This window comes from Panthera pardus, unplaced genomic scaffold (genome assembly GCF_024362965.1).
Source record: "Panthera pardus isolate Hobbes unplaced genomic scaffold, ASM2436296v1 HiC_scaffold_27, whole genome shotgun sequence".
In the NCBI taxonomy this organism is placed as follows: domain Eukaryota; kingdom Metazoa; phylum Chordata; class Mammalia; order Carnivora; family Felidae; genus Panthera; species Panthera pardus.
This window is the reverse complement of record NW_026526843.1, coordinates 6,643,928-6,670,283: the sequence shown is the minus strand read 5'-3', so window position 1 is coordinate 6,670,283 and position 26,356 is coordinate 6,643,928. Positions and strand designations below refer to the sequence as shown.

The window sequence follows — 26,356 nt, the reverse complement described above, 5'->3', positions numbered from 1 at the left end:
CCTTTCAAGGGGGAGTGTTTCGGGCAGGCAGTGCTGTCCCAGGCCCCGCTGTCTTCCAGGGATGCCTAGTTTATTGGGTTAGAGCATTGTGTGCATCAGAAAAGGATTACAGAAGTCCTTCTATACCACGCTGAAGGATTGTAGGGACTTGTGACACATTGAAAGGTTTTTTTTGTTTTTGTTTTTTTTTTTTAACATTGAAAGGTTTTAAGCGGATAAGTAACAGGTCACCTATACATCTTAGGTAAGATAAATCCCTTTGGTTGCAGTCTGGGAGATGGCGTGAGCCAAGGCAAGAGTGGAAGGAGAGAGCCCAGCCGGGAGGCTACTGTAGAGCTCCAAAGCAAAAAGTCATGGGGGCTGCACGGAGCCCATAGCACTGAGGACAAAGTGGAGAAAGGCGGTCAATAAGACGTGTCTCAGAGGTAGAATCAATTAGCCTTGGGTACTCACGGGATGGGTGTGTGTGTGTGTGTGTGTGTGTGTAGGGAAGAAGGGGGAGGGAATCAAGCGTGACTGCCCGACAAGTGCAAAGAGAGATGAGCTGACCCTCTGTAAGAGTCTCCGGCCTCCTCAAGGGGCGGCAGGAGGGGAGGGGAGGGAAGAGGAAGGACAGGTCCTAGGCAGCAGGAAGAAATCCGGAGCGCGGTTTAGGAAGAAACTCAAACTTCGGAGGCCAGGTGGCAGTAAGGAGGCTCCGCCCCCGGCTCCGGTCCCGCCCCTGGCTCCACCTCTTCTCCCTCTTTCCACCCACCCCCAACCGCAGCTCATCCTCGAGGGCGGAGAGAGGTGGCATTTGAGTCCTCCGGTATCCCAGCAGGCAGTGCAGCTTAGAGACGCTGACAAAGGACCGGAGGAGCAGTCGCAGCTGCTTTCCGAGGAGCCGGTGTTGCCGAGGTGAGTCCCCCCCCCCCCCGTCCCGTCACCCACTTCCTCTGACTTCGGGAAGACGTGGAAGTTACGTTGGCGCGAGACCCCGCGCAAAGAATGAGCCGTACCCAACCCCCGGGTTTGGCTCTGCGACTGACGGCGGGGCTCCGCGGCGCCGGGATGCGGGTGGGAGGTGGGAGCGGGCAGATGGAGTCCTTTCTGCCCCTTCTCTGACTGTCAGCTGCCCGGCCGCCCGCGGATCCCGGCTCCGGGGTCGGGCCGGCCCGTGTGTGCCTTTTTCGTGCCCGGGCGGAGGCAGCAGGCTCGGGATCCTCCCGGTGCCTGCCCGGCAGAGTTCGGTTGCCCCGGGGATGCGACTCCAGGGACAACTCTTTGGCGGATGTTTCGAGGAGGACTGCGGGAGGGAGGTTGACTCCCCATTCGGGGTGACACCGACCTCGCCCTAACTCCTCCTTCCCCCCACCCAGTCGGTCCCCCCCGGCGAGCAACTGGAAGGAAATCGATGGGGCCGGAGCGAGGCGTCCCGGGATGGCCGGAGGGAGGTGAAAGTGGGGTGGCGAGGCAGGGAGGGAGAGCGAACGCCTTCGTGGAATAGTGACGGGGGGCGGTAGTGGAAGGGGTACGTGGCCTGCATCCGTCCCCTTTCCTGGACCTCCGCACGGATCCTGATGGTTGCACCAGCTGCTCGGCTGTAAACAGGCTCACATGACCGGTTTCACATGGAGCCGGCCGGTGTGGGGACGAAGGCTGGAAAGGCTGGGCCCCAGTCAGGTGGAGCTGAAGTCCTAGAACGGACCGTTTGATACTCCCTCTCCTGCCCTCCAGCCCTTAATCAATGTTCTGCGGTTTCGAAGTAACTGACATCTGCCCTCTCCGGACTGAAGTTGCATTTCTGCCCGAGTAGAGTCTAAGAGACCTCACAGCGGGGAGCGAGAGGGCAAATAATAAAAACGGTCCCGATTGTTGACCTCTGAGGGGAATCAGAGATGGACGCACACCTGGAAAATGGGATCCTTTGGATCTTGCCTAAAAAGCAGCCCTGTTCTATCGGAATGCATTGCGTTCTTAATGTGAATTCCAGACAGAAGGGGAAAAGTCTACTTTTTCAGCCAGGGCACACCTGGAATTTAATACATTCTTGATGATGAAAACCGTGTCCACATTTCCTTTAAGTGCTTGGAAATCTGCCTGTAAAATGCTATATACAGGATACTGACCAGGGAGTGAACACCAACTTTTAGATTACATACATATTTGATAGAAAGCAGTGGGAAGTTTGGAAAACAGGAAACGGGGCCAAAATGTGCCTTTCAAGTTGTTCACGTCTACATACCCAAACGGCATACAAGATCAAACTAGTTTCTGAAGCATTTCTAGAGCTCTCAAAAATACCAGGTTTACTCAAATACCAGGATGTTGGAAAATCTGGAGTTTCTCAAATCTGTAAGGGGTAGTGGTGATAGATTCCCTTTACATGTAATATGTAATTGGATGTAATGGACAACATTCAGTGCAAAGTTACCCCTTTGTAGGCAAAGACAGAAAACAGAACAGATAGCTTATAAAAGAATGCATGTTTCTCTCCTTGAATTGTTCATGCACATTTTCTTCCCCAATTTTTAATTTTTTAATTTTTTTCGCCTGAAGTTTTGACATTTAACTCTAGTTTCTGAAAACGAGAAACTACAAGAAAAGCTTCCCCATCCTCTAATGGCCCAATAAAGTAAGTAATTTGCTACTCTTCATTTTCTGTTTTTAAAACGTTTAAGATGGAAAATAGAGGAATTTTAAATGTTGTCTAAAATTTAAATGAACCGATTATCCATCCGTGTTGCTCTGAATCTTGTTTTGCCACCTTGTAGTATTCTGGAAAAGCTTGCCCTACAATAAATAGATGAAGTGATTTGCTCTTTGAGGCCCTCTGTTTCCTCATCTATAGTATGAAAGTTTTGTTTTAATCTCCAGGGTGCCTGATTGCTCTCAACTTCCATAAAACAGTGCAGTTTTTGATCGGGAACTATTCTTGGACAAAATAAGTTGGTCAAATAAGCCAAGATATTGATATCAGCTGGAAAACATACAGTACATAATGAGAGGTATCCAGAGTCCTAGTAGAAATAGGAATTGTGCTCAAATTCTCATTAGGTAAATTAGCCATGTGGGTTGTCCCTCTCACCTCTCGATCAGGAAATGGAAGATTTAGCCTCAGCTAAATCCTGCCTCCAAAGTTAGAAATAACAGGTACACCCGACTTTCTTGACCTTCCGGGCATAGTACAAAGTGATTCTTTCATTCATTCCAGCTTCTTCCTGAATTAAGTGGACTGTGTGATCAGTGATGAAGTTAGGATGAAAAGAAGGCTCTAGCAGGGTCTCACCTCGTCCGTGCCTTGGTTGGTTCGATCACCGGAACCGATGCCTATTTTCAGCTTTTCAGCGCTTGAAATTTAATTTTGCCAGCACATCCAGAAATTGTCAGTCAGTCTCAAGGATTGGATTCACACTAACCAAACTCACAAAAGATTTTTATGTTACTGTGAATGCCAGTTTACTGACTTCCAGTGAGAAGTCAAACTGCCCAGCTGACCGGAAGACTCGTGTGGAAGCCAGGGCACCGTTTGTTTTTGACCCTGGAAACACAGACATTGCGCTCCACCTCCCCTTTTGCTAGGGACCGCGTGGAACACTTTCAGGAAACGCCTAGTGAGTGGTTGATACCTCCGGCAAGGCTGCAGCTTTTATCTAAAAACCATTTCAGTCACACCTTTGTATGGATATATCCTCGGCACCTGATTGAATCTGGGCCACCCGTAAAAGATCTCTAAACTCTGTTTCCTCCCCATTCCTCCTGCCTTCGTCTGGGCCCTCGTCTCTTCATGTCACATTTATTCAAGCGTCGTTTGTATTTTCCTGTAACTACTCCGGAGTTGGGGGCCGTGCTTGCCCCGGTGGCGGCGGCAACTGGTGTTCCTGCTTGAGATCTTATCCAGGCAGTTCTCTGCTCCAAACCCGTCAGAGCATCTTCTCATCGCCTGCAGCGTGGTTCTCCAAGCGCGGCCTGCGTCAGAATCATCCGGAGGGCTTGTGAAAGCGCAGATGACCGGGCCCCACCTCCAGAGCTTCTGGGTCAGTAGGTCTAGCTTGGGACCCAAGAATTTGCCTTGTTAACGAGATCCCGGGTGAAGCTGCTGCCGGTCCAGTACCACATGTTGACAACCACGGGCATCCAGGATCAAGTCTACACCCCCGAACGTGGCTTACAGGATTTTTCACCATCCCTTGCCACTCCCCCATACATGCTATTTTTTAACCACACGCAGTGCCAGAGCTTCATCTTAAGAGTCCCTTTCGTGCTTCGACACATGTTCTTCCGGGAACTCACCCCCCTCTCCACTCCCACTGCAAACTCCTATTTAAGGCACACTGTCACTTTCTTTAGGCCCCTAGAGCTTTTTAATCCACCAGCATTTTAACACGGTCACATGATACCCTAATTACTATGTATATCTGGTTTTTGTGCTAGACGGAGTTTTTCGAGGGCGGAGACCATGTTTCCATCCTTGCTCCACCTTCCCTAGCACGGTGCCTAGCGTATAATAAGTGCTCAGTTAATGGTCCTTGAATGACTTTGTGACTCTAAAACGTTGGAGAGTGCCGTAGGTAGCAACATAGGTATTTCATATAATGAAGTAATTAATGTGGATTAATAGGGATTTCGCTTTGAGAATTGCACATACATCTCGAAATAACGGAAGATCTTGAGATCTTGTAAAACAAAGGTTGGAAATAACTAGTTTAAGAAAAATGTGTTTCTTTAAAAAAATGTGTATTCATTTTCAAGAGAGCGTGAGCAGGGGAGGGGCAGGGGTGGGGGGGACAGGGGATCAGAAGTGGGGTCTTGGCCGACAGCAGCGAGCCCCATGCGGGGCTTGAACTCGCGAACCACGAGACCATGACCTGAGCTGAAGTTGGACGCTCAACTGACTAAGCCACCCAGGCGCCCCTAAGAAAAATATTTTTAAAAAGATGCTACTGGAGGGCATCTTTATTATTTTTTTTAATCTTAAAACATACACTACTCAACTTTTACAGTGTATAGACTGTTGTGAAGTCTTTTACTTCGGTAAGACCTCAAAGTACGTGGAAAACCTAGAAAATGTGTAAAAACCAAATAGCCTAATATTTGTACAATAAACCATTTAACCTATAGTGAACAGCACAACAGTGCCTGTGAAACACCTGACTTCAGGAATGTACCAGCCCTTAAAAATCCTAACAGGCAGTACTGGAAATTTCAAGAGGAAGAGAGCCGAGTTGATGAAATGGGAAGGAAGAAGCGGTTTTAACACTGGCGAGACTAGAGCAAAAGAACTTATTGCTCTTAACTGTTTAGTATTTAGCTGGCCACTGGCAGGCCTGCACCAAATATGGCAGAAGGAGATAGTTCCTGTGCCCAGATAAAAGGGAGCGGGCCCAGGGGTGGAGCCAGAACCCTAATCAGAGTAAACACGAGAGCCGGAGAGAGGGGGTCGGTAGCTGGTACACTGGAGCCAAGCAGACGGGTCACTTCACTTGTTTCTGGGGAAGTCTGCTTCAGGTTATCCTTAACCGTTTCAAACCTCAACCCACTTTCTGCACAAGAATCCCCAAGGGCCACTTACTCCATTTGATTTTCTCGCAGCCTCCCGTTTCCCCCCAAAAGGGGGGGGGGTGCAAATGACACTATGCCTTTAAAGTGGTTTCTGTTTGCAATCTCCATTTTGAGTCTGTAGTGGGCAAAGGTTTGGAAATTCCCACTTCTCTCCGAGTCTTCTCTTTTCCTTCTGGTCAATCGAAAGGGAGGAAAACAGAAAAAAAAAGAAAAAATCACACTGTGGGGGGTGCCGGTCTCCCTGGACTGATAGTGGAGAGTGTGTGAGGACTTATGTGTTTAGACTTTTGTGTGAGTGTGTGTGTGTGTGTGTGTGTGTGAGAGAGAGAGAGAGAGAGAGAGAGAGAGACAGAGGGAGGGAGAGAGAGTAGTTTACAAACTGGTCACAAGGTGGTGTACAGACATCGGATTTTCTTTCAGATTTTCATTCATGGTTGTATCCCTGTGCCTTTGTACAGAGGAAAAGGACAAGGCCGTTCGTGTATCGTCAGCTGCCAGCTGCACTGTCTCCCCGTAAGGCTGGGGCTCTTCGGGAACCTAGGCGGCCACTGAGGAGCCAGGGCTGATGACAAGGGAGAGGGGCAGGAGAGCGGGCGGGAGGTGTGGGGAGAGACAGCTGGGAGCGCGCGTTCTCTGTTCTCTCACCTGAACCCCTGGCAAGCAGCCACCATAGATTTACTGCTCCCTTAACTGGGATCCTTTCCGTCTTTTATGGACAAAGTGCGCTCAGCTATGAGGTACAGGAATGTTCCTTGATGGGGGAGACTGTTATCAGTAGACGCCCGTAGGCAAAGCTGCTAAGTGCCCGAGGTTGGGTCCATGTAGGATGCCCCCAAACCCAAACCGACAAAAAACCCACAGAAACACGATATGGCATTATGCTTGAAGTCTGGGCCGTCAGAAGTAATCCACACAAAGCCAATGTCAGGATATGCCACGAATACAGTAAGTACAGTAAAAGATCACGTGACAAAATTAGTGAGGTCTGTATAGATCAGGGACGTAGAGGGGAGACCACAAAGGGGAAATCTGAAGTAGGCTTTGAAGAATGCAGAACATTTTGGTGTCCAGAGAGGAAGAATAAAATGAACCTTGGGTACCCATGCCCTAGTGAATAGCTACCGACAGCCGTAACTGTTCTTTCATAACCCGGAAAAGAAAGCGTGCTCAACTTAGTAAGTGAAATCGGCTCTCAGTTTCTTTGTAAAACTGAAAAGGAAACACACACATCAGGACTTGCATTTGGGATCCTCCTTTTGAGAGCTCTTCTCTCCTGGAAAAGCAGGGAGATTTTGTAGAGATGAGGGCACGTGTGACAGTGAGCACACCGGAGGCAGGACTTTGGGAATGAGACCCAGAGGAGATGGTTACTGTACAGGGAAGTGTGGGTCTGGAGACCAGAGATTCGCCACCAGTACCCTGTGCAACCTCGGGTAAGTCCCTTAACTCTCCTGGGCGTGCTCTCCTCTTGGGTCAAATGAGAAGGGCTGAGAGCTAACGTTCTTTGACTTGGTGTGTCTTTGATTTGGGGAAAGCGACCTCCTCAACCGATCTGTAGTGAGGTTTTTACCGGCTTTAGTATATCATCTCTCCCCAGAATTTTTGCACTTTATCATTTTGCGATATGGACAGAAGCAAAGAGAAAGCGTTAGTCTCTGGAAAACCATCAGTTAGAGGCGGGTGTTAGGCTTCATTATGTTTGTTGGCAAAGTCTCTAACGTTGCCCTTGGTGACCTGGTGCTAATTCCTCTCCGGTTTCCATTGGTTGGAGTTCGGGAGGCAATTTATATCTTAGCCAAGGTACGTGCGAAATGGGAACGGGGCTACAAAAAAGAAATAATAAAGTGCTAAAGCCAACAAAACACCTCTTTCTTTAATGGTGACTGGGGGATGGACAGCCTATTCATAATTCATGGGAAAAGGTGTACGTATCCAACTCGTAGAGAGAAAGTTTCAAAATGAGAAGGATAAGAATTCTGAGCCATTATGGAGAGCTAGCAAAACTTGCACTCTGACGTATGCCAGTGAACCTCCCCCTAGGGTTAGAAGCAAGAGTTCAGTGCTTGTTCTGTGTGGTTAACTCTGACTTCCCAGTCAGATTTATAAAGCGTGTCCTACTCCTGTGTAACAGAACATTGCACGTTTTCCTCAGGCTGCCAGCCATCTTAAACCTTTGTTTTTCTCACTGTGATGTGTTTCTGTTGCATATAAAATTATTTTAGGGCCTCCTGGATGGCTCAGTCGGTTGAGCGTCCGACTTCGGCTCAGGTCATGATCTCGCAGTCTGTGAGTTCGAGCCTCGCGTCGGGCTCTGTGCTGACAGCTCGGAGCCTGGAGCCTGTTTCAGATTCTATGTCTCCCTCTCTCTCTGCCCCTCCCCCGCTCATGCTCTGTCTCTCTCTGTCAAAAAATAAACATCAAAAAAAAATTAAAAAAAATTATTTTAAAGAATTGCAGTCGTTGTATTTAACAGTTGAGGTCTTTCAGTGTTATTAAAGGATCATGAATTGGAAAATGCAATTAACAGAGATTTGTCACACATTGTTTCTAAATTCCTTCTTGAGTTTCAACACTGGCACCTCTTCCGAATTAGGCCCTGGTATAGTGGTTGTTTAATTCGAGTTTTAATTTAATTTAATATAACTTAATCTAATTTTCTTTTATTTATTTTTTATTTTAGGGAGAGAGTGAGCACACTCAGGGCGGAGGGAGGAAGGGACCGAGAGAGAGAGAGAGAGAGAGGGACAGAGAGAGACAGAGACAGAGAGAAGGAGAATGAGAATGAATGACTCTCAGGCAGGTTCCATGCTCAGTGCAGAGCCTGATGTGGGGCTCAGTCCCGCAACCCTGGGATCGTGACCTGAGCTGAAATCAAGAGTCGGATGCTTAACCGACTGAGCCACTCAGGCGCCCCCTCAAATTTTTGTTTTAAACTTTTGAATAGGTATTCAAGGGTTCAGAATTCAAAAGGTACAAAAAGTCATCCAGAGAAAACTTCCCCTCCAACCCTGTCCCCAGCCACTCAGTTTGTCTCTCCAGGGGCCGCCCTGGCTATCCTTCCACAGATACTTGACCCATGGCCAGGAACTGTCCCTCTACCACACAAGCGGCAGCATACTGTATACTCTGCATCGTGCCTTGCTTTCCCCACCTAACACTACCCTTGAAGATCAGTCCATATCCACACTACACAAAGAGCTTTCTCCTCTTTTTTTAAAAAGTTTTTTTTAATGTTTATTTATTTTTGAGAGACAGAGTGCGAGCAGGGGAGGGGCAGAGAGAGAGGGAGACGCAGAATCCGAAGCAGGCTCTGGGCTCTGAGCTGTCAGCACAGAACCTGACGTGAGGCTAGAACTCAGGGACCGTGAGATCACGACCTGAGCCGACGTTGGACGCTTAACCGACTGAGCCACCCAGGCGCCCCAAGAGCTGCCTCTTCTTGACAGACGCCTCGTATCCCAATGATTGGCTGTATCATACTTTATTTTATGAATCCCCTATTAATGGACAGTTGGGCTGTTTCCAGTCTTTTACTATTGACGATAGCTAGCCCTTATTGAGTGTTGGGCTTTGTTCTGTGTGCTTCACATAAATTATTTAATCCTCAGTACTGAGGATTAAAAAACCTCCACATGCATAATTTCACACAAGAGGAATATTTATGGTGGATAAATTCCTAGAAGCAGAGTCTCTAGCACCAAGGACGTGTGCGTTCATTTTTTACCAGCTATAGTCAGTGAGCCAGTTTATAGCCCTGTCAGCAATGTTAAGAGCGTGCCTGGTTGCTTCCACCATGTGCTATCAAACTTTTTAAAAAATATTTTTTAAATGTTTATTTATTTATTTTGAAGGAAAGAGCGAGACAGCATGTATGCACGAGCAGGGGAGGGGCAGAGAGAGGGAGAGAGGATCCCAAGCAGGCTCTGCGCTACCAGCAGCGTGGGATCGAGCCCCGCATCGGGGATCGTGAGATCGTGACCTGAGCCGAAATCAAGAGTCAGATCCTTAACTGACTGAGCTACCCAGGCACCCCTCAAACTTTTTGATTTTTGCCAATCTGACAAGTAATAACATGTGTTTCAGTATAGCTTTAGTTTGTATTTCTCTTGTGAGTGAAGTTACATGGCCTTTGGTAAGTTTAAAAACAATTTGTATCTTTCTTTCTTTCTTTCTTTCTTTCTTTCTTTCTTTCTTTCTTTCTTTCTTTCGAGAGGGCTCAATTAAGTGAGGGGCAGAGAGAGAAAAGAGGGAGAGACAGAAGCAGGGCTCACCCAAAGTGGGGCTTGTGTTCACCTGATGTGGGACTCGAACTCCTGAATTATGAGATCATAACCTGAGCTGAAATCAGATGCTTAACAGACTGAGCCACCCAGCACCCAGTATGTCAGTTTCTATAAAATATTGTAGCATTTGCTCATTTTTATAGAGTGCTTTTTCATAGTGATTTATATTTCCTCTACATACAGTAGGGGAGTTAGACATGGCCTGTGATTGAAAATGTTCTTTTGGCTTCGCTTAGAAGTTTTCTTGTCTTGCAGTGTTTTAAGAGTTTTTTTTTTTTTTTAATTTTTTTTTTTTCAACGTTTTTTATTTATTTTTGGGACAGAGAGAGACAGAGCATGAACGGGGGAGGGTCAGAGAGAGAGGGAGACACAGAATCGGAAACAGGCTCCAGGCTCCGAGCCATCAGCCCAGAGCCTGACGCGGGGCTCGAACTCATGGACCGCGAGATCGTCGCGGGGCTCGAACTCACGGACCGCGAGATCGTGACCTGGCTGAAGTCGGACGCTTAACCGACTGCGCCACCCAGGCGCCCCTAAGAGTTTTTATATAGTTGAATTTATCAATATATTTTGGTTTCTGGTTGTTAGAAAGCCTCAGATTATATAAAAAAAAATGACCCATGGTTTCTGGTGTTTTATGGCTTTATTTTTCTACATTTAAAACTTGGATCCATTTGGAATTTACCCTAATAAAATTTTAGAATTTTACAAGGTGTTAGGAATAAAGTCAACTATTTTCCTCCCCCTAGTTGGATTCCTGGTTTTACCAACATTTATCGACTAACCTATTTTCCATAAATCAGATGCCATCCCACCTTTTACCATAAGCGAAATTCTCATCCTAACATAGTTTCAGAATGAGATGTTGAATATTATTTAGTGAGGGCAAACTTGTTTGTTCTGTTTCTAATAGCCAAGCTTACTAAGCAAGTAATAGAGCTAACTATTTTCTGTCAAAAACAATATGCCAGACTTCTGAGAGCACATTATCCAAATAGAAATGTGTATGGCTCTTAGCAGACAGAAAAGTCGTGAAAGAAAAGACAGAAAGTCGTGGCAAATAAAAACTCAAAATTAGAATGATTTCACCAGATGTTCTTCAGAATGATCTTACTTTTATTGTACTACAACGGCCAGTTTGGTAGAGTGGAGACGCCGGACTGAGGGCAGGAGGCCTGCTGACTTTATTGTCTCTGTCTAGTCTCTTCCTCATCTAATAACCCCAGCAAACACTTAGAACATTGCCTGGCCTACAGTAAGTGCTGAAAGCATTGCATGTATTAATTAATTCAGTATGTGTAATTAATAAAAAGTTTGTAATCTGTTATGAATTATACACACATTAAATGTTATTACTAATAGAAATGTCAATAGGCCCTTTCAGCTTGGTCAAAAAAAACCCAAACCCAAAACCAACCCACAGCTGTCATGAGCTACATGTGTGCCACAAAGTGTAAGGATAAGAAGTCAAATGATGATCCGGGAAAGCTGGGAGATTATGACCTTCCCAGTGTTGTCCCTCACCTCCACATTTCTGTGACTTGGCATAGGCCGTTCCCTAGGTCAGAGAGCCTTTCCTACCTGTGGCCCCCACCCTCCCCCCAGACACAGAAGTATATATCTTTTTTTTCTTTAGGAACTACCTCAAATGTCGTCCCTTGGCCCCTCTTCCAGGTAGACTAGTTCAGGCAGTCTTGTAAATGCCTAGCACTTTTATATAGAGTGGTATGCCTCATGACAGGGGTAGATTAAATATTGTCCCATCAGTTAGACTCGAGTCTTTTGAGGTCAGGGCCCTCTGTGTATCTCTGCACAGCTCCTGACATAGTTGCTGGCTTATAACAGGTGTTCAACTGAAAGGAAAGAATAAAAACGTGTATCCATGATTACACAGTATCTTCCTTGATAAAAGTTAGAAAGGCCTCAGGCAGAATCAGCACACAGGCCCCTGATAGCGGGTAAAACCAAACACCTTAATCTTCTGTTCTGTTTCTCTTTGACTGTGTGGGAACCTGAACACAAAGTATTAAGTGGTTTATGGCCTATTTTAAAGGTATGCTCTACCGAGTGAAAAATCAGACATTTCCCGTGATCGCATTGTTCCAGCTTGTGCATTTTCAAAAGCCATATTCTTAGGATGGTAGCTAAACGGAACGTTGTTGATTAAAATTAGCCTGAGAAGTAAACACAGAAACATCACACACACCAGACCGTCAGACTTCTGCCAGCCACAACTATTCAGAACATCCTCGAGAACCCCAGAAGGAATCCAAAAGGTCTCTAAGTTGGAAGCAAATAGTTCTCACGAAGCCTGTGTACTTGACGTAGGAGGGGAGGCACAGTGCCACTTGCGTGCCACAGCCTATTTACTGACTTTGAATTTTCATAGAAGACTCCCAAGGACTCCTTAATAAGTCTGGATATTCAGCTTCCTTTCAAGACATTTTTGCTTGTCTTGGGTTTTCGGTAGAAAAAAGATGAAAAGAACTCTTCCACCCATGCGGCCAGAAAGCACTAACTAAAGCATGGTTGAAATGAGTGTGAAAGTAAGTCTCATGTTTTTCTCCCACAAATCACGGAAACTTCCTTTGTTTTATACTTTTTAGTCTTTAAGAAGTCTGGTTAGCTCACATAAAGTCAGTTGTGACAATACTTGATTTATTCTTTTTTAAAGAAGTTTGTTTATTTGAGAGGGAGTGTGAGCAGGGGAGGGGCAGAGAGAGAGGGAGAAAAAGAGAGAAAGAGAGAGGGAGGGAGAATTTCAGACAGGCTCCATGCTCCGCATGGAGCCTGACATGGGGTTCAGTCCCACAACCCTGGGATCGTGACCTGAGCCGAAATCAAGGGTCGGATGCTCAACCGACCGAGCCACTCAGGCGCCCCTGATTTATTCCACTTCTTAAGAAATCCGAGGTTTTAAAAGAGGGCTGTCCGTGATCGCACCTCTTTGAAAGAGGGTGATTAATTTGAGGTAGAAACACTTCTTTATCTAGCATTTATGTAATTTATCATAGGTTGAAATCTTGAATGTGAAGGAGTGTGTGTAAATTTCTTTGCATAGTTTGGTACTAACCGTATAAGTAGGCCAAGAGGAAAAGTCAAAAGGTATCTTTAAAATGATTTGGGGACCTATTTTAATGCAAGCTGAACATGCTTTTTTGTGGAGGGACAACAAATGAAAACAGGTATCATTCGATTTCCTTCTCTCTTCTTCTCTTTCTAGATTGCCAAAATGCTTTGGAGTTTTTAACTAACTGACTTAAGAAAAGTCCAAAATAGATTTGAGACTGTAAAAACAGAAGCTGCAGCAAGGGGGATTCAGTGCCAATGCATCAACAAAAAAGACAGCCAGAGTTAGTGGAAGGAAATCTTCCTGTTTTTGTGTTTCCCACGGAGCTAATATTTTATGCAGATGACCAGTCAACACATAAGCAAGTGTTGACTCTGTATAATCCCTATGAGTTTGCCTTAAAGTTCAAAGGTGAGTCTCCCAGGTCTATTTCATGGAGTTTTAACTAGTCCCTACTAATTTTTTACTTGTAGAAACTAATTTTTAAGAAACACTAATGGCCATTGTGACTTTTTCTTTCAGTTTTGTGTACTACTCCAAATAAGTATGTTGTCGTCGATGCTGCAGGTGCAGTCAAGCCTCAGTGTTGTGTGGATATGTAAGTCGAAATCACTTCCCGGTAACATGTTTTAAGTGTGTTCATATTTATGTGTTTAACTTGAAAAGGCTCTCGTCCTGAAGCCGTTCCCACATAGGCATTTGATATATTTTGAATTTCTGCTGGAAGTTTTAGTCTCAAAATTCTTAAGAAGTCCCTAAGATTCCAAACAGGTTGACCAAATACTTAATAGTATTTCATGGTGTTGGAGCTGATATGTGTGTTAATACTTCCACGAACATTTCCTCATTGTTTTGCTTTTAGTCAGAGCAGGGTCATTTATGAAGGTAAACTTCTGACTTATTCTTTTAAATTTCTCTAGCTATAATAGGGAATTTAGCTTTCTTCGGAACATCCTATTATAGCGGCATTTGGGAAACGAATAACACTACGTTCACAGAACGATGGTAATAGGAGTTCATCTGAAATGATTCAGCTAATAAGCCTGGAAGTTAATCTATACACACAGGAAGGAAGTGTGTGACTACTCATCTGTAAAAGGTTATCTGAGCTCTTCCAGATAATTTCGTCTTAGGGTGTCAGATAAATGATTATTTGTTCAAGCTGTTCATATTTAATTTTCACTTTGGAGCCAGTGGTGACCAGATGGATCCATTGACCAGCTCTTTTTAAAAAAAAAATTTTTTAATGTTTTATTTATTTTTGACAGAGAGGGAGAGAGAGACAGAGCATGAGCGGGGGAGGGGCAGAGAGAGAGGGAGACGCGGAATCCGAAGCAGGCTCCGGGGCTCGAACTCGTGAACCACGAGATCGTGACCTGAGCTGAAGTCGGACGCTCAACCGACTGAGCCACCCAGGAGCCCCGCCATTGACCAGCTCTTAATTTAAGCTACCGAGTAAACCATATTTGTTTAAATCTTCCATGAGAATGAGAAGCACACGTGTTTTCTGTCCGAACACATTTTCATCCTCTCCTGTCCGTAAGATGATATATCTTTAGAGGACGTGTTTTCACAGGTTTCTTTTGATTTTCATTCAATACACAATAAGCAAAGGACTACTCCAAAGAAATGTAGTCTCTTGCCCAATAAATGTGTTATCTTTGACCTAATCAGTTTGTGTTCTCTATTAACAACGAAGCAAAATAAATGGAATTGCAGATAACTCTCATAAAAATTGAAGTGCTTTAGACTCTTTTCAGAGGAACACGGAGGTGCGTTGTCAGCCTTCTGGTTAGCCTTCTGGTTGACACTGGTCATACTGGGTTATTTACTTATTCAATTGCTTGTTTTTACCTGTGTGCATAGACTTGCAATTCTGAGTCTAGGTGAGGTTTGTTACGTGAATGATAAGTGTCAGTAGAAGTCGATGAGACTTTTGTGAGGAAGAAACCATCTTACATATGTCCTATTTAGTAACTTTTGCTGCCCACAGATATCAAGGGGGAAAAATGCCATTGCTAAAAGGAATTTTCTTTACCTATGTTTTCTTTTACTTCAGACTTTAAAAACATTTTTTACATTTACTTATTTATTTTGAGAGAGAGAGAGAGCAAGTGGGGTGGGGGCAGAGAGAAGGGAGAGAGAGAATCTCAAGCAGCCTTTTCAGCGCAGAGCCGGATGCGGGGCTCGAACTCACAAACTGTGAGGTCACGACCTGAGCCGAAATCAAGAGACCGATGCTTAACCAACTGAGCCACCCAGGCACCCCACTTAAGAGTTTTATTCTATGTTGCAGAGTATGTGTTCTCATCAGAGATTTTATTAAAACATTTTTTTAAGTTTATTCATTTTGAGAGAGTGAGAGATTGCACAGCATGAGTGGGGGAAGGGCAGAGAGAGGGAGAGAGGGAATCCCAAGCAGGCTCTGCGCTGTCAGCGCACAGAGTCCGACACAGGGCTCAGTCTCATGAACTGTGAGATCATGACCTGAGCCAAAATCCAGAGTTGGACCCTTAACCGACTGAGCCACCCAGGCGCCCTGTGTTTTCATCGAGTATTTTAGAACCACCCATTTCCTTTTGGTCTATGCTATGATTTTGTTTTAACATCATTAGCCAATTTCTGTATTTGAGTATTTGGGTATAAGTCAGCTAATGTTCTCTTGTATGAAATCTCTGGCTGAATTCCATTTGACAGGCCCCCAGAAACCTAAACAGCATTTATTTTTTAATGTTTTCAGTGTGATTCGTCATAGAGACGTTCGATCCTGTCACTATGGTGTAACGGACAAATTCCGTCTCCAAGTTTCCGAGCAAAGCCAGAGGAAGGCTTTAGGAAGGAAAGAGGTTGTGGCTACTCTTCTCCCGTCTGCAAAAGAACAACAAAAGGAAGAAGAGGAAAAAAGGATAAAGGAACATTTAACTGAAAGTTTATTTTTTGAGCAGTCCTTTCAACCAGGTAGTCTTGGTTTGCTTTGAAAGCCCTTTGGAGGTCTTATGCATGTCTAACTTGAAAACAGGGAGCTAAGAATCATTACTAGAAAAATGATCTGCCCCCTTAAACCTAATTAACTACTTCCAAACCGAACTTAGAGATCTGGTACCCTAACGTCAAGCAAGAGGCCTCGAGCTAGCCTTGAAACAGGGAGAAAGCGTCTCGGCAGCAGCCGAGGCCGTCAGGACAGGGTGCTATAGCCTTTTACATGTGTGTGGCCTGAGAATGCAGCTACCGCGCTCGATGGGGCTAGCGCAATTTGGCAGTTATATACTTTTGTTTCTGTGACTTTCCCGTATCCTTTCTCATTTAATTAGTTCGAAGGAGGAGAGAGATTGTGTTTGGCAATAGGCCAAGCTTGGTGCACCGTTCATATTATTTTGAAAAAAAAATCTCATTAAAGTTGAAGTTAATTAAACTAAGTAGATTATAATATCCCCTGTGGGCTATTAATTGAATCCCTCTCCATTCCTCATTTCCTTCCAGCTTAGATATTCAGAAGCGTTATGATATATTCTTTCAACATTGACACTATCCTCATATTCAACTCTTTGGACGTCAGTCCTCCTCCCTCTTAACTTCTCATTATCTTCTTCCAACCCTATTATAAGAGGAGGAAGATAAAATTTTCCATAGAAAAACATGGAAACTTTTTGATAGTGATAGATGAATGTGATAGCAGCTGTCCTTGAAATTGCAACATTATCTATGAGGAATTAAAAACAAATCTACTTGTCATTACATTAATTCACAGATCCCTATCAGTTTGTTCATCCTAGAGGGTTTATTTGGATACCACAGGGAGTAATGCCTCTTTGATTTACTGTAGGCAAGAGTCTTCTCTGTCCATGCAGGCAGTGCCCAGATTTTCTGCTGTACCAAGACCAGGGACTAGGTAGCAGCCAGTATATTGCTTTCTTCTCAGCAACTGTCATGGACTGACAGGACCAGATTTTCAGCTTTTGAAGCTGAAAGAGAACCTCTGGTAAATGTCGCTTTGATCTCCGATCAGTATTGCGAAGTTGACTTATAAATATTTATGAAATGCAAGATTCCCCCTGTAAAATGCCTTCTGTAGAATAAGAAGAGTCATATAATGAGTATTTGTTTTTTGATGTTAAATTCATAAATGCATAATTGGTTCATTTCTGTTTTTAACAGACCAGTTTATTTTATTAAAAAAAATTTTTTTTTAGTGTTTATTTTTTGAGGGAGAGAGAGAGACCAGAGCACAAGCAGAGGAGGGGCAGAGAGAGAGGGAGACACAGAATGCAAAGCAGGCTCCAGGCTCTGAGCTGTCAACACAGAGCCCGACATGAGGCTTGAACTCACAAACCGTGAGATCATGACCTGAGCTGAAGTCAGATGCTCAACCGACTGAGCCACCCAGGTCCCCAACAGACCAGTTTAATAGCCAAAAAACATAAGGGTTAAAAGTTCAGTTTTATCTATCTATCTATCTGTCTACCTATCGATAGATATTTCCTTTAGTTTAAAATTTATTACAGTTCTGGTGAAAATCATCCTAAAAGGTTAAGTAATTACAGCGTGTATTAATTGAGCATTTTATTCTTATTTTACTTTGATAATGATCCTTTGGTATCTGAAGTGTATTAGGAAATTCTTCTAATTGTGAAATCAAAGTAGGTAAATGAATGAGGTGATTTCTGTTTTCAAAACAAAACAAAACAAAACAAACCTCTCTAAGCCAGCCATGTCGGGAAGCTGAAGGAAGGCAAGCACCTTCCTTGTCTCATTGACCGTCATGTCCTCGGCACCTAGCACAGTGCCCGGCACAGGGTAGTTACACAGGAAGTGTGTACGTGGCCTTCACTAGGAGGCCTGGACTTCTCATCTGGCAGGGTCTGTTGGCTTGGTTTTCTTTGTCTTACAAGGTTTCCATGGCTCTCACCAGTCTTCAGAGCGAAGGGGATACTGCAGTAGAGCCCCATACGAAGTCCTGACCGAGCTGTCCAGTTAGCGAGTAGTTACCCCAATGTTTCTAATGTGGCAGGAAACCAAGTAAAGTTTTCTTCTCTAATAGAGTATAAGGGTGACTGATGGAGTCTGTGTTGACAAAGTAGTATTTGTCACTTCTCCCGTTTATTAAATTCATAGTAAATTATGTCTGGTTTCCAGTATGTAGAATTCTACACTTTTTCATTGAGTTTCTCTAAGCTGAAGTGTCGAAACGAATCGAGATTGTTTGGGGGGAGGTTTTGAACTGTCCTTATTTTTGTACATCTTTGGCTCAGAAAGATGTTTATTAGACATATTACAAGGGCAACAACGTTGTGAGCCTCCGCGAACCAGCCAGAAAATGGTCAAAGGCTAGATCATGAAAGATTTGGGTTTTATAAATGTATTGAAAGGCAGTAAAAATGAGAAATGTCTTCTCGAGTTGATTGTACTAGAAAAGACATAGCAGTAACAAATTCAAAAAGGAAAACAGCACCTACAGTCCCACACACTTCACAGATCTGCTTATGTAAGTGTTCCGTGTTACTTTCCAGACCTCGTCTGTGTGCGTGAATACACTCATACATACATTTTTTTCATTTAACAGAAATTTAAGAGAAACCCACAAAGCATACTTTTACAAACGACCACAGCCCAGGTTTATTAGGAAGATGTTTTGAAAAGATGCAGCTGAACCTTAGTGGGTCTGTCTTAATGATATTACTAATGAACTGCTATGTCTATGCAGTGTTTGAGTCTGTGCCCTCTGGCTTAAGAAAATTACAGTCGTCATTACTGTTTGTAACAGTGAAAGACTGAAAATGACCTAAAAGTCCATCGATTGGGGATTGATTAAATTATGAGCGTTCATGAGATGGGATGCCAGGCAGGCATTTATTTACAAGGATCTGATAGAATGATAGATGGTTATACATTGACTAAGAGGCTCAAATATATTTCTGAGAGGAAAAAACAGTTATAGAACACTGTGTATATTATGGTCTCATTTATGTTAAAAAAAGTTTTTACATGTTTATATGGGTATTTATAAAATCCGAAAGGATCTATATCAAGCCTTAACCGTGTTCCCTCTGGGGGAATGGGACCAGTCAGGAAACTGTTTTCTCCATCTCTGTAAAACCTTTGCAACAATCTTGTAGTTTCAGCAAAAAAGCAATTTCCCTTTTGAAAGATTTCAAGCATCTATGCAAATGTCTTTGGAATTTTTCTAAATACTAAAAGTTCCTTGAGATGATCTTTATTGTGGGTTTGTAGCCAGCAGTGTAGTTTTCACAAACAAATGTTTTCCTTGAAAGCCTATCTCTGCAGCAGATATAAAGATATTTCATTTATTAACTAACATAATAAGACTTGTTTTTCAGTATTTATGCTATGGTTTCATCTCATGCAGTAATCACTACAAAATCTGAATTTGTTTTCACCTGTATGGCTTTGGCAAGGCTCCATTAAACTTCATGCAACAGCTAAGGTGTTAATAATTTAGAAAAGCTGCATTTAATAATAAAATGAACAGCGTTATTTCATTAATAAAACACCAGATTGTGTTGCTGTTGGCTATTCCTTTTAATGAAAGAAGGGTGGTGCGAAAAACTAGATGAACAGAATGTACTGTTACTGGGTTTTTTAAAAATATGGCCATGAATATTGTACACATACAGCCAGAACTGTTGAATAGCAGGCCTGATCGTGTTTTTTTTTTTATTTATTTTATTTGATCGTGGTAAGAACACTTAACATGGGATCTGCCCTACTCACACATTTTTAAGTGCACAATACAGTAGCGTTAACTATAGGCACAATGTTGTACGGCAGATCTCTAGAACTTACTCATTTTACTTTATGCCCATGATTAGCGTCTCCCATTTTAAACACACACCCCCCAGTCCCTGGCAACCACCGTCCTACTCTCTGATTCTGAGTTCGGCTCTTTTAGACACTTCACGTGGTGGAATCATGCAGTATTTGTCCTTCTGTGACTGGTTTATTTCATTTAGCGGGATACTTGCCAGATACTGCTTTTACTTTCTTCTTGGCTGTAAATGGGGTAGAGCAGAGGACAAGAATCTTCACAGGTAGCTTTAAAACACTCAAGTAGTGCCTTTCTGCTGCTTTAAACATTTTCAAAAACGGTAGCAGGATGCTACAGTTATTAGGACCACACTTGTCTGGAGACCTACCTAAGATGCTCTCAGAAGGCAGTGCGCTCCAAAAGGAGTAGACACAAGAAATACATTGGGGTGAAACTGATTAGGGTGAGGTTGGGGGCGGGGTAAGAATGGTGACCTTTCGGCAGGAGCTCGCTACCTCATAATGCCACTTCACCACTCTATTCTGTAATGGCCCAGCAGTTATGGGCTTCCAGATAAGTCCAGCAGATAGGTCCCCATGGAATGGAAATGTTGGGGAAAGAGAGAAGTCAGACAAAACCAGAATCCTGGTGAGTGGTGGGCAGTTTATGTGAACCAACTTTGGTCTTAAGTCCTTTTCAAACAAGCAGGCTCGGGGATTTTCGTCTTTTTACAGAAAACAGAACTGTCTCTTCAGGACCTAGTTTACTAACTGTCTTCCTGGGAGTGGTGTGCATTGCGGCTTTGATGCTTCCTACGCTGGGGGATGTGGAATCGCTGGTGCCTCTCTACCTCCACTTAAGTGTGAATCAAAAATTAGTGGCTGCTTATATCTTAGGTAAGTGTTTGGAGGATGCATTTGGGTCCTATGTGTGGGCTCAGAGGTGGCGGTGGTGCTGACACCTGTTTAATTTTTTTTTTTTTTTTTTTTAGAAAAACAGGTAAGATTGCTTCAAAAGCATGTGTTGAGGTGTTGAGGTAATGTGCACTTTAAGATTTAATTTTTGGCTTTCACTGAGTTCTTTTTTTTTGAAGGTCATTTATTTAAGTAATCTCTACACCCAACGTGGGGCTCGAACTCATGACCCCAAGATCAGGAGTCGCCCGCTCTTGTGACTGAGCCAGCCAGGTGCCCCTACAATTAGTTTTTTGTAGCCTATTGATCTAGTACCTAATACTGTATTCAGTTATCTTCATTTTGCTGATTTTCAATGGTATAAGACATGTAGAAGATGTAAAATGCATATATTCCACGATCCAGCATTTCTACTTCTAGGGATTGTAGGGAATCACCTCGACGTAGTGCATACAGTGACCTAGGTGAACACTGCAGCCTTGTTGAACCTCGTGAGCCTTTCTCTTTAAGCCCGTTCCCATATTTCCTGTTAAATTATTCTTTCAGCCATCCTAGCTTGAAATCTTATAATTACCTTAACCGAACAGGTACTCAGTACCTGCCATGTGTCAGGGATCAGGGTTCTGGTGATGACAGACCCTGTCTTCGTAGTCTCCTGGCACCTCTTCTGAGACGCCAAGTCATCAGTATTCTTTCAGTGTTCCTTGGAATGCTCTTTTTTTTTTTTTTTTTTAATTTTTAAAAAAATTTTTTAGAGAGTACAGGTGAGCAGCGGGTAGGGCAGGGAGAGAGAGAGAGAATCCTAGGCAGACTCCATGCTCAGTATGGAACCCGGTGCGGGGCTTGATCCTACAGCCCTGGGATCGTGACCTGAGCTGAAATCAAGAGTCGGATGGACGCTCAGCCGACTGAGTCACCCAGGCGCCCCCTTGTCTCTTTTTTTTTTAATTGAAAAATTGTCTTCTAAATATGACCCCCTACCTTCTGTCTGTGTCCCTTCTCTTCCTATTCTCCCCCCCCACACACACACCCTTGCCCTTTATTTTCTCCCAAATGCTCCATCACATTGCTGTTAGACCGATGTCCCTTCTGGTCTGGTTTTACGGACACCACTCCCTACTGAGGAGCCTTCAGTGGTTCCCCAAGTCCATAGGAAGAAGTAGGAGTCCACAGTTTGGCATCTAAGGCTCTCCACACTCTGTGACTTCTTTGAGCTAATCTTGTCTAGCTGATTCCCTGTATAAATCCTGGATCGGAGCCTGTCGGATTATTTATTGATTCCCCGAAAAGCTCATTCTGAGAGTCCGCTCAACCTCCTTGTGCTCGCTCTTGCCATCTTCCCTCACCTGAAATGCCCGCCGATCGCATTCTCCTTTATCATTCCTGTCAGTCTTTTAGGCTTATTTCAGCTTTACCTTTTGGGGCACCTTTTCTGACTGCCCTGGTCCTATGCAATTATTCTCCTTCTCTGTACTTTATCACTCACTTTTTTTCCTTAGGCCACTTATTTAGGACTGAGCATATTCTTCTGTTATTACATTTTTATGGTTTTACGTATGGAGTCTCTTCAAAAGAGGCCAAACAGGAATACTATGCTTCTGTCTCTTTGTGGTCCTAGAGCCCCGGGATGGGCTCGGAATGTGTTTGTCGATGAAGTTGGCGGGCTTTACTGATACTTGAAAATGCTGTGTCTGCTATGTGACTGGATAAAGCGGGAGGTATATTTGATGGTTAAAAAATTAGCTATGGCCAGACATTAGTGATTTAATTAAATCTGTCCAGTGACTGCCCATTGCTATAAATTGGATTTCTTCTGTATAATATCAGCTGACTTTGAATTCTTTGGTAGAGTGCCTGTCCATGTGCTGTCTTTTATTTGCTCATTGGGGCCTAAACAATTACTTAGTGAATGGAAGATTTTGTAAAATGCACGGCTTTAACTTTTCTTCAATTTTTTTCTTTCAGGTCTTATCACAATGGCCATACTTAGAACATGAGCAAGGAATTCAGTTGACTTCTGAAGTAAATTTATCTTGCAAATATGAATGTGGACTGCCTTTTATCTCTTTCACTCCATTAACATGCTACAAACTATTGAGTGATTTACAATAATTGCAAATGTATAATTGCAAACGTATAATATATATTTTAAATTACTCTATAATTTTATTTGAAGGACTCTAGCACATTATGATACAGACAGCAAGGATGCCTCAATTACGCCTAGGAAATTATTTGAAAAAATTCTTTTTATATCTAAACCGATTATGCAAAAGACTTTAACCATCTGTTATTTTCTCATCTTTTTTTCTAATTTACTCTGATTAAGGTCGTATGTCCTTCACAGTTAAAGGCCTGAAAGAGCAAACTGACCAGCTTAAATGTAAAATGACATTTCCTAACTACAAACATCAATGTTCCTATGTAAATTATACCTTGTCCTCTCATTATAAACAGTTGCCATGGTGTTTCTAAAATAAGTTTCACGGTTAATGTGTGGAGGGCACCAAGAGAAAAAGCATAAAGTGCTGAGGGATCATGCTTATCCTATCCTAGGATCTCACAGGAGACCAGACATATTTCATTCATCTGGTGAACTACAGCACAGGTTGTGGTCCAGACACAAAGCATGTGGGGGTTTTTTGCAACCCTCAGAATTAGGGTGACTTCTCTATTTGGCCTAAGAAGTCTAAAGGAAGGTAGGCATTTGTTTAGTTAATTGGTTCACCCTGGCTTTACCTCTGGATAATGCTTTCTGTCAACAGGAGGAAAAAAATCACTTTATCATTTCTTCCTAGCCCTTTGCCTGACTGTAAGCAACTAGCCCGGTCTGGGGTTACCAGATGCCGGGTGGTTTACACGGAGATGTTTTTCACCTTTAAACTCCAAGCCAAGTATACAAAATCCTTGATACGTGTCTATTTTATAACAGTCACGGAGATATTTTTTAAGTTTGTATTTATTAAAACAACTTTACCAAAAAAAAGCCCCTAAAGCACAACTATTTACATTTCTTTGTAGCGTCTCTGATCTTTAACCACATATATGCAGTTTGAACTGTTCTTATCATAATAACTGATCTTTTGACTTAGGGTTTGTTTTTTTTTAAGTTTATTTATTTATTGCGAGAGAGAGTGTGCACGCGAGCAGGGGAGGGGCAGAGAGGGAGAAAGAGAATCCGGAGCAGGCTCCGTGCTGTCAGTGCAGAGCCCAACGCGGGGCTCGAACCCACGAACTGTGAGATCATGACCTGAGCCGAAAGCAAGAGTCGGACACTTAACCAACTGAGCCACCCAGGCGCCCCTTGACTTAGGATTTTTATCTGAGAGCACAATGCCTTGAGTCTCTTGAAAATCATCTTTCAGATCTTTTTACAGAACAAACTTCTGCACCTGCTACTGTAGTATTCTCAAGGAATTTACATAAACACAAAATGTATGCCTGAGGTTGGTTTTTGCAGGAAATAGTACTTTGCTTCTAAAGTAAAAGCTACATATACTCTTTCAGAGAAAATCTTCACTGTTTAACCATTTGGGGAAGATAAATCATTAAATGGATCATGTCTGTACATTGTGTAATGACTGAAAAGCACATAAATGTAATCTATTTTGAACTTTGTAAAAAAAAATATGTTTGGAGGCTATCCTTGTTTCTCTGTCCCTTTCAAGTCCTCTGTGTGTATGTGTGTGTGTGCACGTGTGTGCATCCGCGCATGCGTGCGTCTGTGTGCAAGCGCACACATGTGCGTGTGAGATAACCCGTTGTAAAGGACAAAAATTACTTTTAAAAAATAAAAGAAAATGGAGACCTCCTGAGTTTCACGTTGACTTCCACATTTTATTTGAGTTACCTCTGAGGAACTCAGTTTTAGTCTCCTGTTTCTTAAAGCTGTCTCCTATTCCTGCGAGTTAAATAGGAAAAATAAGGAGTGAGATATGTGAGCTAAAATGTATTAAGTTTCTTAATTTGCCAAGGGAATTCATTTGTTTAGATTTTTTTAATAGGTAAGAGTCACATGCTTCAAAAATCAACTATAAAAAGGTATACAGGGGCGTCTGGCTGGTTCAGTCAGTGGAGCATGTGACTCTTGATCTGGGGCTTGGGAGTTCAAGCCCCACCTTGAGTATAGAGATTACTCAAAGGTGTACAGTAAAAAATCACTACTCGCCATCCCTGTCCATCCCATTCCTTGTCCCCTCAGCTCCTTTCAAGTGACCACTGTTGTTTAAATATGCTTCCACTGTTTCTTTGTCCAAATACATTTCTTGTGTGGCTTACAGCATAATTCACTTATGGTATTTCTACCATGTAAACCTTATCCTAGGGCAGTTGAATTTATGAATCTCTTATGGCTTCTGGATTTTGAATTGTAGAAAACCCCAGACCATTCCAAAGTGCCAAATCATGGATACACACACAAACACCAGTTTGAAGACCTAATGAGAATAATCCATTTAGAGTAACAAACTTAAAAAACCCTAGGTTTAAAGTCCATAATCTTTTATAAGGCAAACTAAAAGACACTCCTGGTAAAACCAAAACTAGAACAAGTAGACATCTTTTTGTTCTTGGACATACAGTGTTGACATGAAAATTTCCCTTGTTTGTAAGTTATATAAATTTAACATGGTTCCAATAAGAATACCAAGAGGTTTTGGTATCTCTTTTTTACCCAGACAAGTTGATTCTAGATTCATATGGAGAAGTAGGCACAGCTAGGAAAACTTCTGAAAGAAGATTAATGGGAGAAATTCCACCAGAAATTAAAACATTTATATAACCCCCATAATTCTAGCTGTGGCACTGGGCCATGAAGAGAGCAATCGAAAAGAGTTGGAAGTACAGAAATAGACCCAAATACATCTAGGAATTTAGTATATGCTAGAAGTGTCATCCCCACACAGAAAAATAATACACTGGTCAATAAATGGCATGAAAACAACTGGATAGCTATCTAGAGAAAAACTGAAGTCGGAATGACGCATTCCATCAAGATAAACCAAATGGATCAAACATCTGTAAAAAAAAAAAAAAAAAAAGTGAAACCATAAAGGTGCTAGATCACCATGTGGGGGAATTTATTCCTTTATCATCTTGGAAGGGGGTTATTTTTGAAGACTAAATCTGTAACCAATGTCTTTCGTAGGCAGCTTTCCTCCTCTCTTCAGTGTGTCCTTTCCTAGTTTTGTAAAAGGACGCCCCCCCCCCAACCAATGAGTTTCCAAAGTAGATTCCCAGAATCATAAAGCAGTTATGATTAATTCAACTTTAGTCTCAAGTCCTTCCCTTTCATTCGAAACCTGTCACATTTGGACAGGCTGTAATCACCGAGAACTGGGTGACTGGCAGGTGATCACACACTGTGTGTCTGCGCTACCGGGATTTACAGTGCGTTGGAGTGTGGTGGGATGGGGGAAGGGAGGAACAAGATGAACCTCAGTCTTGGACCCAGTTCCGCGCTCAAGCGTGTGGCACACCCCACAAATGCTGCAGGAGTTGGAAGGATCTGAGCTGGCACTTAAAGGGTGGGCTCGATTCATATACAGAGTTGGGTTCACAAGAAAAGGCAAGGATGAGTGTGCCACAAGAGGAGGCCAGTTGTTTTGAAATAATTTCCAGGGAGATATTTGAGACCGTGATGTATGTGCCATTATTTCCTGTCTGCCATGATTGAAGGCACTGACCACGAAGAACCAAACTCTCCAAGGGGCCATAGGTATTACAGAGTTTAATCAGGAACAAGGTAAAGAAATAGTTGTCATCGTGAAACAAATATGATTCATCC

The 26,356-nt window shown here is 43.1% G+C and overlaps 2 protein-coding genes across 12 annotated transcripts in view; one reads left to right on the top strand and one right to left on the bottom strand.

The window, feature by feature from the left end:
• Positions 1-26,356, bottom strand: part of LOC109253721 (P2R1A-PPP2R2A-interacting phosphatase regulator 1-like) — a 106,699-nt gene that overhangs the window by 920 nt on the left and 79,423 nt on the right. Inside the window, exon 12 of one of the 6 annotated variants that reach the window (XM_019426930.2) lies at positions 16,654-16,960. The exons of the other annotated variants lie outside the window; for them this stretch is intronic. Within the exon in view, the coding sequence (XP_019282475.1) occupies position 16,960 (1 nt within the window). The 3' untranslated portion in view covers positions 16,654-16,959. Of the gene's footprint in view, positions 1-16,653; positions 16,961-26,356 lie in introns of those variants that run through there. 6 annotated transcript variants of the gene reach the window in all.
• MOSPD1 (motile sperm domain containing 1) lies at positions 768-24,392 on the top strand. 6 transcript variants are annotated; one of them, XM_019426934.2, is made up of 8 exons: positions 768-897; positions 3,194-4,016; positions 11,878-12,370; positions 13,048-13,305; positions 13,417-13,492; positions 15,635-15,852; positions 20,392-20,553; positions 22,537-24,392. In XM_019426934.2, exons 4-8 carry the CDS (start codon positions 13,152-13,154, stop codon positions 22,566-22,568), a joined length of 642 nt encoding a protein of 213 aa, XP_019282479.1. In that variant the 5' UTR covers positions 768-897; positions 3,194-4,016; positions 11,878-12,370; positions 13,048-13,151; the 3' UTR covers positions 22,569-24,392. The 6 variants fall into 6 exon arrangements, with proteins under 6 accessions (XP_019282479.1, XP_019282483.1, XP_019282478.1 ...); XM_019426938.2 differs by lacking the exon at positions 11,878-12,370; XM_019426936.2 differs by lacking the exon at positions 3,194-4,016 and having other exon boundaries at positions 771-897.